The sequence below is a fragment of the Mustelus asterias genome, chromosome 14 (assembly GCF_964213995.1).
Source record: "Mustelus asterias chromosome 14, sMusAst1.hap1.1, whole genome shotgun sequence".
In the NCBI taxonomy this organism is placed as follows: Eukaryota; Metazoa; Chordata; class Chondrichthyes; order Carcharhiniformes; family Triakidae; genus Mustelus; species Mustelus asterias.
Genome location: NC_135814.1, coordinates 29,503,652 through 29,519,512, shown reverse-complemented (window position 1 = coordinate 29,519,512; position 15,861 = coordinate 29,503,652). Strand labels below are relative to the sequence as shown.

At 39.6% G+C, this 15,861-nt stretch overlaps 1 protein-coding gene across 7 annotated transcripts in view; it reads left to right on the top strand.

Annotated features, from left to right (window-relative positions):
- spopla (speckle type BTB/POZ protein like a) overlaps nucleotides 1-15,861 on the top strand; it is a 183,060-nt gene that overhangs the window by 141,777 nt on the left and 25,422 nt on the right. For all 7 annotated transcript variants that reach the window (XM_078228022.1, XM_078228023.1, XM_078228024.1 and 4 more), the window contains 2 exons: nucleotides 3,947-4,068; nucleotides 11,044-11,195. In XM_078228022.1, the coding sequence (XP_078084148.1) occupies nucleotides 3,947-4,068; nucleotides 11,044-11,195 (274 nt within the window). The remainder of the gene's footprint in view (nucleotides 1-3,946; nucleotides 4,069-11,043; nucleotides 11,196-15,861) is intronic.

The window sequence follows — 15,861 nt, the reverse complement described above, 5'->3', positions numbered from 1 at the left end:
GTGCACTGTTGGAGAACAGATTTTCACTCCATCTGACGAAGGGGCAGCGCTCCGAAAGCTTATGGTATTTGCTCCCAAATAAACCTGTTGGACTTTAACCTGGTGTTGTGAGACTTCTTACTGTGCTTACCCCAGTCCAACGCCGGCATCTCCACATCATGAATTTAAAGAAACCAGGATTAGTAAAGAGATTGTACTTGGGAAATTAATGGGGTTAATTAATGACAAATATCCTGCATATGATGACCTGCATCCTAGGATTTTAAAAAGCGGTTGCTACAGAGATAATGGATATATTGGTTTTGATCTTCCAGAATTCCTTGGAATCTAGAATGGTTCTCAAGGATTAGAAAGTAGTAACCATAATCCCGCTATTTTATATAAAAGAGAGAAATTGGGAAGTATAGGCCAGATAGCTTCACATCAGTAGCAAGTAAAATATTAAAATATATTATTAGGAACATAGTAATGAGGCACTTACGGAATCATAATATATTTAAACAGAGTTGATACAATTTATGAAAGGGAAATTATGTTTGATGAAATGCATGCGTACATACATATATGTGAATTAGGACCAGGAATAGGCTGTATGGCCCCTTGAGCCTGCTTTGTCTTTTGATAAGATCTTGACTGATCTGATTGTATTCTCAACTCTACTTTCCCCAGTCTATCCTTCTTTTCCTTTTGACTCTCTTGTCATAAAGAACTTATCTAACTCAGCCTTAAAAATAATCAATGACTCTGCCTCCACTGCTGTCTGGAGAAGAGAATTCCACAGACCACGATTCTCTGAGATGGGGGGGGGGGAGAGAGAATCTCAACTTCGCTGTAAATGGAAGGCTGTTTATTTTTAAACTGTGTTCCCTCATTCTAGTCTCTCATATAAGGGGAAACAACCTCTCAGTATCCACCCTGTCAAGTTCCCCATCGATCTTGTCTGTTTCGATCAGGTGACTTTTCATCCTCTCATAGATCGTAATCTGGGAATAGGTTTTTGAGCATGTAACTAGTACAATGGATAAGAGGGAACCAAAAGATGCAGGGTACTTGGATTTTGAAAAATCATTCTTTAAAGTATCACTCGAGAGATTATTACATACAGTTGGAACTCGGATATGGGAGTAATATATATAGGCATTAATTGAGGATTGGTTAATGGAGTTGACGGGCTGTAACGAGTTGGGTATTACAAGGACCAGCACTGGGGCCTCAACTATTTATAATCCATTAATGATTTAGATTAGGGGCGTAAGTGTAGCATGTCTAATTTGCTGATACCAAATTAATTGGAAGATTAAGTGGTGAGGAGAACAGAAAGAGGACTACAGGCGGTTGGGTGAGTGGGCAAAAACTGACAGAAGGAATACAATGAGAAGTTATTCACTTTGGTAGGAAAGTTTTTTTAAAGCAGAATATTTTTGAATTCAGAGGGACCAGAGTATCTTCGTATATGAATCACGGAAAGCAAGCAATAGGAAGACAAATTACAAAGGGATTGGAGTACACCTCTACATCCTAGCTATGATTGTAACTACATTCTGCACTCTCTCCTTTCCTTCTCAATGTACGAGGTGCTTTGTCTGTACAGTGCACAAGAAACAATACTTTTTACTGTATACTAATGCATGTGACAACAATAAATCAAGTCAGAGAGTATAAGAGTAAAGAAGTATTACTGCAGTTATACAGAGGAATGGTAAGGCCACATCTGGAGTACTGGGCACAATTTTGGTCTCTTTACCAATGGAAGGATATGCTTGCTCTAGGGGGAGGCAAAGAAGGTTCACTTTTATTTTCCTCATCTCTGTCTTAAGTGGGCAGCCCCTTATTCTTTACACTTTTTTTTTAAAGTCCAGAGTGAAAGTAGTGCATGCTACGTCAGCAAGTTTTAGAAAGTGTGCTACAAATGTTATATCTGTATCATTGAGGTGTGTACTATTACTTTGTCAGCCAGCGATTTATTACTTTCGGAGTCGGTTTAGCCCAGTTGGCTGGACAGCTAGTTCGTGACACAGAGCGACGCCAATAGCGTGGATTCAATTCCTGTACTGGCTGAGGTTATTCACAAAGGCCCTGCCTTCTCAACCTTGCTCCTTGCCTGAGGTGCGATGATCCTCAGGTTAAATCACCACCAGTCACAGTCTATGGTTATCTGAACTATGCTGACTTTATTTTACCTTTACTTAAGTAAATATTATGTTGCAGCAATGAGAGAACCAATGAAACATTTAGGAGGCAGTAAACTTAAAACAGCACTCCATATTCCAGACTACTTGTGATCAATATTATGGAATTAACTTATCGTCCATAGCCTGCAGTGTTAACTTTTGTATGTGTTGTACAAAAATATTTGTTAATGTTTTCCAAGGATTTTTTTTTTGCATACATTCACAAAGTCAGTAACCAGTTAGGTCTTTTTGTAATTTTTATTTCATATTATGTAACGGAGAATCTTTTAACAGATGTTTATGTTTTCTAAAGATCATCATGATAGCTCTCTAAATTTCTCGAAAGAGAAACTGAATTTCTAGTAATTGTGACCTGCAGTGACACTTGTGGGCTAATTGCATTTTGTGTAAAAATGTTTTTTTTTCTACTGGTAATGTGCCCACAAATCCCAAACTGGTATTTTTTTAAATAGACTATCCTGATTCCCGCCCTTCTCTTCACAAGTTGTCATATTTTCTGGCCAACCAGTTGTCCTAATCATGTTATTGTTGTGATAATCCATTTATCTCTATTTTTATTTTTATAGAGCTTTGAAGTTTATGTGACCCTCTGAGGTGCTTGTATTGCAGAAAATTTGAGATGTTTTAACCTCCATATTTCATTGTGGTCTTTTGGGAGGAGTGTTAGATATCCTTCACGTTTTGTGACTTAATGTTTATTTTCAAAGCAACTGCCCCATATGATTTTAGAAGCATTCGTCCCTAGTTTTAGATGAGTTTCTTGTAGGCTTACGATGTCCTGCAGGCCTTTTGTGAAAGCTTGGAAATTCTAGACAGGAATTCTGCTTGACGTCATAGGATTTTAACAGTCTATTTTTAGTCTATGTATATACGAATATATGAATTAGGAGGAGCAGTAGGCCAATCGGCCCTTCAAGCCTGCTCTGCCATTCAATGAGATCATGGCTGATTTGACTGTACCCTCAGCTCCACATTCCCGTCTATCCTAGATAACCTTTCACCCCCTTGCGTATCAAGAATTATCCAGCTCTGCCATAAAATACTCAGACTCTGCTTCCACCACCTTTTGAGGAAGATTTCCAAAGAGGCTCAACCTTCTGTGAGAGAAAAAAAATTCTCCTCATCCCTGTCCTAAACAGATGACCCTTTTACTTTTTATCGATGGTCCCTAGTACTAGTACATAAGAGGAAACTTATGTCCTTTCTACATCAGACCTCAAGATCTTTTATGTTTCAATTAAGGTGTCTCATAGCCTTCTTGAACTCCAATGGATACAAGCCTGCCCAACATTTCCTCATTAGATGACTCATCAACTTCTATTAGTTTATTAAACCTTCTCTGAACTTTCCAATGCTTTTACATTATTCCTTAAATACTAGATCAGTATTGTACATAACTGCAGATGTGATCTCACCAGTGTCCTGTATAACCTCCCTACCTTTTTATTCAATTCCCCTTGCAATAAATGAGAATATTCAAATAGCTTACCTAATAAGTTGCATACCACTCTTTTGTGATTCATATACTCGGACTCCAAGATCCCTCTGCATCTCGAGAGCTCTGCAGTCTCTCACCATTTAGTTAAAATGCTTTATATTTCTCCACCAAAATTGACAGTTTCCAACATTATACTCCATTTGGCAGGTCTTTGCCCACTCAACATATTGAGTGGCCTCGTTGTGTCCTTTCTTGAATGTGTATGTGTTGTTTTATTTTTTATTATTTTCATCCAGTTCTTCTTGTTAATATTTAGGTAAAAGTGGTCAAGTTCTCCTACATGTGGACCATCAATAACTTCAGCTTTTGTCGAGAAGAAATGGGCGAAGTGTTAAAAAGTTCAACTTTTTCATCTGGGCCAAATGATAAAATGAAGTGGTAAGTTTTAGTTTAGTAAATGGTTATACTATAACATCTCTGTTATTCTGCCTGTCTTAATCAGAGGTTATTGGGAATGGAGTATAGAAAATAATTTAATTTAGCTGACTGTTTACATGTGAGAAATGTAAATTTACATATTTGTAATCCGTTCAGAATCGCCATAATAATGGCTTTGAAAACCCAATTAATTTACGGTAGCTAAATACCTTTTAGTTAAAAAAAGATCATTTTTTTCCCCGTCTGGATTTTATTCCTTCTGTTGCTATATATGATTGCACACATTAGAAATCATATTTACAATGGTATACAATTTAATGCACTGTTTGGAGACGCAGTGTGGGGTTGGAATAATCTTATTGCAGGGTCTTTGTGATGGATGGTATTACAGGCCAATCTGGAGACCTGCCCCTGGGCTAGTTCCACTCCTGTGTCCGTTTGGACTCGATAACGCTCTTCACCAAAGCTGCAATTCCCTCTACCCAGCTTCCTGGTCTTTCTCCTATGTATTAGTTTGTCAATATAGGGAATAGTCTGCATGCAACAAAAACAAATTACTTTTTTGTGATTCCTGAGTGAGTAATGGTGCGTTATATATTTGGATCATAGGTTTATCATATCTTTTGCCCAGAAGCTGGTGTAGGGGAGGTTACTTGTAACTGTATATAGCAACAAATGTGCAGTATTCAATTGCTTTAGATCTATGCTTCATTGCAAACTGTAGCCAAGTCAAATGTAATATCTTTTCAGATATAACCACGATATTCATATGCAAATTGGTTTTAATTTTCCAAAATTCTGTGGATTTGGAGAAGGTTCTGTTAGATTGGAAAATAGCAAACGTAACTCCTCTATTTAAAAAGGGAGACAGAAAGCAGGGAGTTACAGGGCAGTTATCCTAACATCTGTCATAGGGAAAATGTTAGAAGCCATTATTAAAAATGTAATAGGTCACTTGGAAAAATATTCAAGGCAAATCAGGCAGAGTCAGTATAGTTTTCTGAAAGGGAAATTATGTTTAACCAATGTATTGAAGTTCTTTGAAGGAGTCACGTGTGCTGTGGATGAAGGGAAGCCGGTGAATATACTGTACTTAGATTTCCAGAAGGCATTTGATAAGGTGCCACATCAGAGGCTATTGTGGAAAATAAAAGCTTATGGTGTAGGGGGAACATTGACTAGCCAATAGGAGTCATGATGTGGAGATGCCGGCGTTGGACTGGGGTAAGCACAGTAAGAAGTCTCTCAACACCAGGTTAAAGTCCAAACTGTTGGACTTTAACCTGGTGTTGTGAGACTTCTTACTAGCCAATAGGAAACAGAGCTGGCATAAATGGGTGTTTTTCTGGTTGGCAGAATGTGATGAGCAATGTGCCACAGGGATCAGTGCTGGAGCCTTAACTTTTTCAATTTATATAAATGACTTGGGTGCCGTGCTTATTAAATTTGCTGATGACTCAAAGATGGGTAAGAAAGTAAATAATGAAGAGGACATAAGGAGGCTACAAAGAGACATGGGTTAAGTGAGTGAGGAAAAATCTGACAAATGGAGTATCATGTAGGTAAATGTGGAATTGTCCATTTTGGCAGGAAGAATAAAAAAGGAGCATATCTAAATGGTGAGAGATTGCAGAGCTCTGAGGTGCAGAGGGATCTGGGTGTTCTAGTGCATGATTCTCAAAATGCTAGTAATATACAGATACAGCAAGTAATTAGGACAGCTCATAGAATGTTATAGTGAGGGGAGGCTATGCTTCAGTTATACAGAGCATTAATGAGACCACATCGAGAGAATTTAAGTATAGTCAGAGCTAAATTCAAAGGGCATTCTCAGTTCAGCTACCTTTGGTCCAAACATTCAGTTTTGAAAGGGATTTTATAGAAAATTAGTGTAACTTTTTTATCAAGCAACTATGCTTTTAAAAATCCAACATTCTTGGCCTTTGCACTCTCAGCTATTGAGTGCTTCAATACTGCAGATTCCACCGTTATCATTAGTGATATTGGCAGGTACATTTTTGCTCAATGTAGCATTTTCATTTTGTTTGATATACACTCGCCTCCCAAAAAGTACGGTTCTTTATTTGATTGCCTTAAACCATGTCAACTTCATCTATTAAATTTGTCAGATCCCACTTTAGTCATTTTAATCTTCGGAAGTGATGGTTTTTGGATTTCATTTCAATCGTGTTAAGAAGAGTATTCTAGCATTTATCATAAGTGCCAGAGGCATTAATTCTTGATGAGAAGATGAATTCCTTTGTAAGTTATGATTTAAGATTGGAATTATTGTAGGGCAGCGCACATTGGTTGCTTTATGTTCAATGTAACCAAAATCGATATATCCTCAAAGAAAATGCTTGAACTTCACCTTCTGAACTGACAAATTTATGGCATCTTGCATGCTGTCCAGTAAGTAGTTTACCATGATTGAGGTTATCTGTGAGACCTGGGTTGCTCCAACTCGATGATGCAGAGACAAGTAAAACACAGCTCAGTTCCCAAGAAACATCTATCTTGTTACAAAAACCATTCGTGAAAGAAAATTGTTGGTTGAAGTCCAAATCTTTACTGCTTCCCCTACATATTTTTAAATTAATCAATAAATGGCAAGAGCTAATTTATTGCCCATTTTTAATTGCTCTATGGTGTTGGCCATCTCGAAGCACTGCAGTTCTGTGGTGATGCTTTCACAATGGGAGTAGGTAGTGAATTCCAAATATGTAATGACATGGCAAACCGTGTCCAGATCAGGGTGGTATGTGACTTGGAGATTAACTTGAAGGTTCCCATTACATTGCTCCTTTTGTACTCCTCATTCATAGGCATTGTTATGGCTGGTCTATGGTGACTAGCATCCCCCATCTTCCCTGTCCCACTCCCAGATATTGAAAATGGAGGATATGGTTATTGTAATGCATTAAAGGTAAAAAAAAAATGGTGACAGGGTTTCTCTTAGTTGAGTTTGATGATCCCTGTTAGATATACAACTTGTATTTGTACAGCGCCTTTAACATCGTAAAACATTCCAAGGCTCTTCACAAGAACCAGAGAATGCAAAAAGAGGCCATCTGGCCCATCGAGTCTGCACCGACTCTCTGAAAGAGCATCCCACCCAGGCCCTCCACCCTATCCCCGTAACCCTGCATGTTTGCCATAGCTAATCCACCTAACCTAAACATCTTTGGACTGTGGGAGGAAACTGGAACACCCAGAGGAAACCCACACAGATATGGGGCGAACATGCAAATTCCCCACAGATAGTCACTCAAGGCCAGAATCGAACCCAGGTCCCTGCCACTGTGAGGAGCAGTGCTGGTGGCATCAAAACTAGATTTGACACAGATCCTCCTAAGAAGATATTAGGACAGGTGACAAAAAGCTTGGCCAGGGTGGTTTATGCAGTGTCTTTAAGGAGGAAACCGTTGGAGCTGGATAGGTTTCAGGAAGGGAATTCAGATCATTTAGGACCTTGACAGCTGAAGGCATAATTAAGATTTAAAATGCATAAGAGATCAGATTGGAGCAACACATACATCTCGGAGGGTTGCAGGACTGGAAGAGATTATAGAGATAGGGAGGAGTGAAGCTATGGAGAAATTTGAAAGCGAGGATGATTTTAAAACAGAGGTATTACTTAACTAGTGGCTTGATTGTTATTTTGCCACTTGTTAGTTCAAGCCTTGATGTTATCCAGACCCTGCTGTCATCTGACATGGTTTACGTTAGTATTGGGCCAGGTGGTGGAAAATGGGATTAAATGAACACCTAGTTTTTTTCTTTGGTCAGCGCAGACACAATGGGCTGAATGGCCTCCTTCTGTATGATAATTTTCTGTGGTTCTATGGAGTGTGAATGGTCATGAAAATAGTGAAGAACCCCAATCCTGATTTTATATTGGATGAAGTAGCTGAGGATGGTTAGCCTAAGGGCACTTCTGATTAACTCCTCCAGTGATGTTCTGGAGCAATATATCCTTTGTATGTTTTCCTTTGTGTCAGGTATGCCTCAAATTATGGAAGTGATCTTCATTGACCTCGGTTTTGCTCGAGATCCTTGGTACCACTCTTAAATTGAGTACCTTGCTGTTGAAGAGCAGCTATTCTCAACTGTGTTTCTGGCATTCAGCTCTTGTGTCCTTGTGCATTGTTGGGTAGATACAGTAGTTAGAGTTCTGCTGACACAGCTTGACAAGGGTAGCAGCTAGCTCTGTGGCCCAGGGCTTCAACAAGACTGCCAGGATGTTGTCAGGTTCCATAACTTGGCTGTTTGCAATGCATTAACCCATATCTTAATGTCATGTCAAGCAAACCAAAGAGGCTGGGTTGTGTAGTGGTTGCTTCTTCCAACAGGGAACAGGTATTAGTTTGCATTTGAGGAGGAACAAGGTGGTGATCAGCAGGCGATTTCATTGACTTTAAGCCATAAGAGCTCATTTGTTCTAGCATTGATATCAAGGACCACTCTGTTAGTCTAGTATCATAGCCACTAGGTTACAGTACTCAGCCTGGACCTTGGAAAATGAGTATGAAAGCCACCTGGCACATAGGCTTTGAGTGATATAATTCACCTTTTCTTCAAAGTTTGTAGGTTTGAGTAAAACGCCTCTCATCCTTTTAAACTCCAGAGAATATAAGCCCAATTTACTCAACCTTTCTTCAAAGTCAGTATTATACTGATGCTTCAAAAGTATAGATCCAAAAGAAACATATTTCACTGTGCATATGGTGAAAACCATGTAGATCTGATTCTGAAAACAAATGGCCCCATTGGCTTAGCTCTTCACAGGTAAACTATTATAGCAGATAAGTTCCTCACTGCATCCTCAAGTGATGTTGCCTTTCTGATCAGCAAATAATTGGTGTAGCCCAGTATGAAGCCTTGTGTATAGTATTGTGGGGAAAATAAGATAATTCTGTACAGACACAAGAAATAGGAGCAAGAGTAGATCACATGGCCTGTCAAATTTGCTTCATCATTCAATACCATCATGGCTGATATTGGGCTTCAACTTGATTTTCCTACTTATTCCCCTTGTCCCTTGATTACTTGAGAGTCCCAAAACCTAACTGTACCAGCTTCAAATACATCCACAAACCTCCAGGGTAGAGAATTCCAAAGATTCACAACCCTTTGAGTGAAGTAACGTTTCCTCATCTCAGCCCCAAATGATTGCCCTCCCTATCCTGTATCTGTGATCCCATGTTTTAGATTCCCCAAATAGTGGAAATAATCTTACAGTATCTGCTCTATCAAGTTCCTTCAGAATTTTGTAGGTTTCAGTGAGATTGCCTCTCATCCTTCTAAACTCCAGAGAATATAGGCCCAATTTACTCGACCTTTCCTCAAGGAAAACTCCCTTATCGCAGGAACCAATTTAGTGAATCTTTGCTGCACCAACTCCAATGCAAAAAAAATATGCCCTCTTAAGTGGGGAGACCAAAACCACCCACACATTCCAGATGTGATCCCACCAAAACCCTGTACAATTGTAGCAAAACTTCTTTATTCTGCACTCAAATTCCCTTGAGTAAAGATCAACATGCCATTTGCTTTCCTAATTGCTTGATGTAACTTCATGTTAACTTACTGCATTCCTTGTATGAGCACACCTAAGTCTCTTTGAACATCAATACTTTAAAAAGAATTCTACTTTTCTATTCTTACAACCAAAATAAATAACTTCATATTTCCCTACGTTGTACTCCATCTGCTATCCTATTCACTTTACCTGTCTATATCTCTTTGCAGTCTCTTGAGACATTACTCTCTGCTACTTCATTTAAGTCATGAATACAGATTGTAAATAGCTGAGGCTAGCTCTGATCCTCCTTGTGCTACACTATTCACTGCCTGCCAACTTGAAAAAACCCCATTTATGCCTGGTGCCTGCTTTCTATCCATGAAACAATCCTCTATCCATGCTAAAACCCCCAACTCCCTGAGCCCTTATCTTGCCTATTAACTTTTTGTATGGCACCTTATCGAATGTCCCCAGTATTTTACATCTGCTGATTCCCCTTTATCTACTCTGCAAAAAAAAATGGTCAAACAGGATTTCCCTTTCGCAAAACCATGTCGACTTGTTCTAGTAATACCATGCTTTTTTAAGTGCATTGTTAAGACTTCCTTAATGATGGATTCCAACATTTTTTGAGCAACTGATGTTCAGCTAACTGACCTGCTTACAGTTTATCCATCCCTCCTTTCTTGAAAAGCTGCGTAACATTTGCCAACTTCCAATCAAATGGACTGTTCCTGAATCTAAGGAATTTTGGAAAATCATAGCCAGCATTTCCATTATCTCTGCAGTTATCTCTTTTAGAGCCCAAGGGGGTAAGGCATCAAGCCCCGAGGATCTGTCAGATTTTAATCCCTTAAATTTCTCCAGTACTTTCTCACTCCTGATATTCATTTCCTTAATTTCCTCACTGTTTAAGCCCTTAGGTTACTGTCTTTTTCTGGTATGAAACTTGTGTCATGTTCTGTGCTGACAGACACAAAATGTGTATTTAATGCTTCTGCCATTTCCTCATTCCCCATGATAATTTCTCCTGTTTTTGCTTCTTTTGCTACTCTTTTTTATATATTTATGAAAGCTCTTACAATCTGTTTTTTATATTTCTGCCTAGTTTACTTTGATCCCTTTTGATTAACTTTTTGGTGGTCCTCTTCTAAAACATCCCAATCCTCAGACCTACTACTGTTTTTGGCCAAATCTTGTTATCTATTACTATCCTGAACACCACCTGTGCTGATATCTTAAAGGAGCAGTTTGCTGTTTTCCTCTTGGGTGATAATTTCTCGATGTACATGTTGAAGCTTATTCGAAGAACCGTCAAATTGGTATATAGAGTATGTAATGTAATGTTAATGGGTATTAGCAAGTCCATTCTTAAATGAGATGCAGTATTTTTGAGGAAGAAATCAAGCTCCTTTTTAACTGATACATTTTTTAATATATATATGTTACAGGTGCCTCAGAGTAAACCCAAAGGGTTTAGATGAAGAAAGCAAAGACTACCTTTCCTTATACTTGCTTTTAGTTAGTTGTCCCAAAAGTGAAGTCCGAGCGAAGTTTAAATTCTCGTTATTGAATGCAAAAAGGGAAGAAACAAAAGCTATGGGTAAGCTCTTAATGATCTTTGCAAAACAAATCTTATTTCTGGTGACTGTTCTTGCCCAATAAAGTTTGAAAGTATGCTTTCTTGCATTGTATATGTTTAGTAATTTATTTACAGATTACTTTAGTTGGTGTGACAGTGCTGCTGGGAATGTTACATCAGTGTTTCAGCACAAATCATCTGGGGCGTTGACATTCTTCCAGTTAGGTAGTTTCAGCCTTGGCACAGTGGTATCGCATCCTGTTCCAAGACAGAAGATCATGGATTTAAGTTCTACTGCAGAAATCTGCACATTTGACACTCGAGTACTGAAGGAGTGCTGCATTGTTGATGGAGTCATCCTTTAGTGTGACGTTGAATTATAGTTCCATTTGTCTCTAAAGTGAGTGTGAAAGATCCCTATTGTGAAGAAAAGGGAGTTCTCCCCACGCCCTCATCAACATCTCAACACTTATTATTTGCCTCATTGTTTTGTCTGAGACCATGTAGCCTGCATTTGTTCCTGCTTTATTCGAGTGTTTATGCTTCAAGAGTAATTTATTGGCTGTAAAGCACTTTGGGACAATCTGTGGTCATGGAAGTTGATGTATAAATGCAAATTAATTCATTCTCTTCTTTAGTGAGATTTTATAACTAACCTTTCAATGGGCCCTCAAACATTTTCAACAATTCACAAACCATCTACAGTAATGTAGTAGTGTCGATTGTGTGCCATCTATTCCTATTTGACCTTTCGTCTGGGCTTCATGCAATTTCCTGAAAGCTTAAAAAATAGCATCTTGACAGTTGGAGGAAGCCGAGCAAAAACTTGCTTTTATACAGGGTCTTTAAAGTAGAATAACGTCCAAAACACTTAAGAGGTCTAATGTTAACAAAACATTGGCTCTATCAGACTATCTGTTGTCTGAATGAGAAAGAGTTTATAAAGCACCTTTCACAATTTCTGGATATCCCAAAGCACCTGACAGTCAATCAAGTGCTTCTAAAGTGTGTTCGCCATTGTAATGTGAGAAACATATCAACCAATGTATTGCTGAAGGTTCCCACAGATATCAGTGAGATAATGACTGATTTATTCCAGTGATGCTGATTGAGGGATAAGTGTCGGCCAGGAATACAGTATGCATTACCAAGAAACACTGAGACTATATCACCAAAACGTAGAAGAAATAAGGCACATAAGGTGCCAAATGATCCATCGTGTCAGTATTAGCCAACTCGGCAACTGATGTAATACTAAAATGGACCGGATGGTTTTCATCAGCCCATCAAATGTTTTGCATTCTTTAAAATATTTAAAGTCTTATCATCAATATCATTTTGATTTGACTTATTATTATCACGTTAGTATACTGTGAAAAGTATTGTTTCTTGCACTGTACAGACAAAGCATACTGTACATAGAGAAGGCAAGGAGAGGGTGCAGAATACAGTCATAGCTAGGGCGTATTGAAAGATAAACTTAATATAAGGTAGGTCCATTCAAAGGTCTGATGGCAGCAGGGAAAAATCTGTTCGTGCATAAATCAAAGGCTCACGTGTCCTTTGGTTTGAGGACAATGTCTACTCAGGGTCATGGGTTCTGCCATGGATCTTCAAGTGACTAAATAGGCTGATTTTCAATCTATGGATGTTTGGATACATGGGGCAGGATGTCCTAGGAGATAGTGGGATCTGGAGTGCAGGATTTGCTTTCTTTCCTTCTCTGTCTCCGCTCTGCCTCATCTCCTGCATTTGTCTTTGGGCTGTGGGAATGCTGACTTCTTGACCTATGATCTTGGGTTCTTCCAGCCGATAAAGGCTACTCTTTTATTCCAGGATTTACCTACTTCTGCATTGTTTCATTGAACCGATACTAGTAACGACTATGCTGGAACTCATTGGTCTGGACACAAAAGTCGAGATTAATTTAATCCCATTGTTCTGAAGTCGAGCTGAAAGTGTGAAGAGTTTCTAGATTAGTTGTGAGCTGCATTGAAGTTTCTCTCTTTGGTCAGGCTGATTTAGGACTGAGACATTGATCATCTTCCTTGTGGACTTTTGGGTCTTGCAACGACTTGGTATAAAGTGAATGTTCATTATCAATCAAATAGCTCTGTGATCTGTACAGTAGGCATCAGTCCCCTGCATAGATCAAGTAATATAGACATCATTTAGATCTTTTACTTGAACAATGACATAATCCAGAAGGTGCCATTTGGTTTCCAACTGTGAATTAAATGTTTTGCTGGAGATTTCCGAACACGTGACTTTCCCCTTGCTTTTGCTGTTACTCGACCAACACATCGATCCTTTAATGTACTGCCTTCCTGCACCAATTGGAAAGCAAAAAGACTCATTACTCAGTTAGATGACTGTCAGCTAAAAACAGCCTTTCTTCCTTCTCCCCCCTCCCCCCACTTTCAATGTTAAAAGAAAATGATCTTTGTTTAATATCCCAAAGGTTTTTCTTCAGGATTACACACAGCAGTGTTCTGGAAATTCGCTTTCAAATCCTGGAGACTCCAGTCTAATCTTGGGAGAGTTGACACCCCTATGCTTTGATCTGGGGTGACTCCATGTGATTTTGTATTTGTCCGTCTTCCTGAAGAGGCTGCAGGAGGGCACCATTTGCATCGGCTTTTCCCACTTCATTTTTCGCAGTGGTTCCGCTCCTGTCATCAGTGTCACACCCAACCTTGGCATTAAAGTCTCCCAGAAAGATGATCTTTTATCCTTTTGAGATAGCAGTGAGAACTTTATCAAGGTCAGAATAGATCTGTTCCTTCTTGTCTTCATCAAAGTTGAGCATTGGCAGTGGCTTAATAGTTACAACTGAGCTGTGGACACAGTGTCATGATTCTTTCATTAACACAGTTGAAGAGTTCTGGCAGTGCATTTATGACCCTATTCTGGATGGCACAACCAACTCTGGACATGAAGGTCCCTGTCAATCTTTCCATTCCAGTAGAAGATGTATGCCCCTGCTTGTTCCTACCCCAGGAAGATAAGTCTCACTGAGGGTGGCAATGTCATTTTGGAGTATTGATAGCTCAAATGACTGAGATTACCCATCATCTAAGTTGCAAAATTTAAAGTATTCATTCTTTGATGAGAAAGATGGTGAACCCACAGGATGTGATTCTCCAGCCAGGAGAAAGTAGAATAGTCTATTTTACATTTTCCAGCCCCCTCTACATTTGGTGGTTAAAGTTTTAAAATTAAAGTTAATTTATTAAAGTTTATTTATTAGTCACAAGTAAGGCTCACATTAACATTGCAATGAAGTTACTGTGAAATTCCCCCAGTTGCCACACTCCGGCGCCTATTCGGGTCAATGCACCTAACCAGCACGTCCTTCAGACCATGGGAAGAAACTGGAGGAAACCCACGCAGACACGGGGAGAACGTGCAGACTCCACACAGACAGTGACCTGAGCCGGGAATCGAACCCAGGTCCCTGGCGCTGTGAGCAGCGGTGCTGACCACTGTACCACCTTGCCGCTACTACTAAAGTTAGTAGAGGAGAGTACTGCTCAGCCATAGATGTTGCTGCCCAACAACACCTCTGTCCCAACACAGGTAGCCATGATGTGGAGATGCCGGTGTTAGACTGGGGTAAACACAGTTTACCCCCACGACTTGCCTGGGCTTGCAAAATCTCACTAACTGTCCCGGCTGGAGACGATACACATCTCTTTAACCTGTGCTTAACCCTCTCTCCATTCACATTGTCTGTACCTTTAAGACTTGATTACCCTGTAAAGACTCGCATTCCCACCATTATCTTGTAAATTGAGTTTGTGTCTTTATATGCCCCGTTTGTGAACAGAACTCCCACTCACCTGATGAAGGGGCAGCGCTCCGAAAGCTAGTGGTTTCTGCTACCAAATAAACCTGTTGGACTTTAACCTGGTGTTGTGAAACTTCTTACTGTGCCAACACAGGTGTCCAATAACCTTCATGCATCTGTCACCTGCATGTAGATTCTTGACGAGGGACTCCAAGGTTCACAGCCCTATCTTTGTCACCAATTCTCCATCGCCACGGGACTTGGCAAATGAACCCTGATAGAAGTCTTTATAAGATTTATTTTACTGTGGTGACTCTGGGGCCACATGTCTACATGACCTTGACAGGTTGGTGGTCAGGTTTTGATGACATATTGAACCATGATGCACAGGACCACCTTGCCACTGCAACCTCCTTCTGCCTTAGAAGCCAGCAAGACATGCAGTCTTTTAACTGTTCTGCCATTGAAGACATTTTGGATTGCATTTTGTCTGTTATTTTTCCTGACCTTTCCACCATAGTGGTTCCTGCGAAGAGCAAGGAGCCTCTTACTGCATTGCTCAAGGAATCATTGGAGCACAGGAAGTATCTCCATGTCAAGATGGCAATCCACAGAGGGGTTCACCTCATTAGTAACTGTCATCCTTGCTCTCTGCTTCACACATTATCTATAAGGGCATGCATCTCTCAGTGATATAGTAGCATAGTGGTTATGTCACCAAATGGTAATCCAGAGGCCTTGTCTAATGATCTGGAAATTGGAGTTCAAATCTTGCCATGGCTGCTGGGGAATTCAAATTCAATTTGTTCAATCAATCTGGAATAAAAAGCTAACATCAATAATAATTATGAAACTAGGGAGATCACTAAATGAAGGAAATTGCTGTCCTAACCTAGT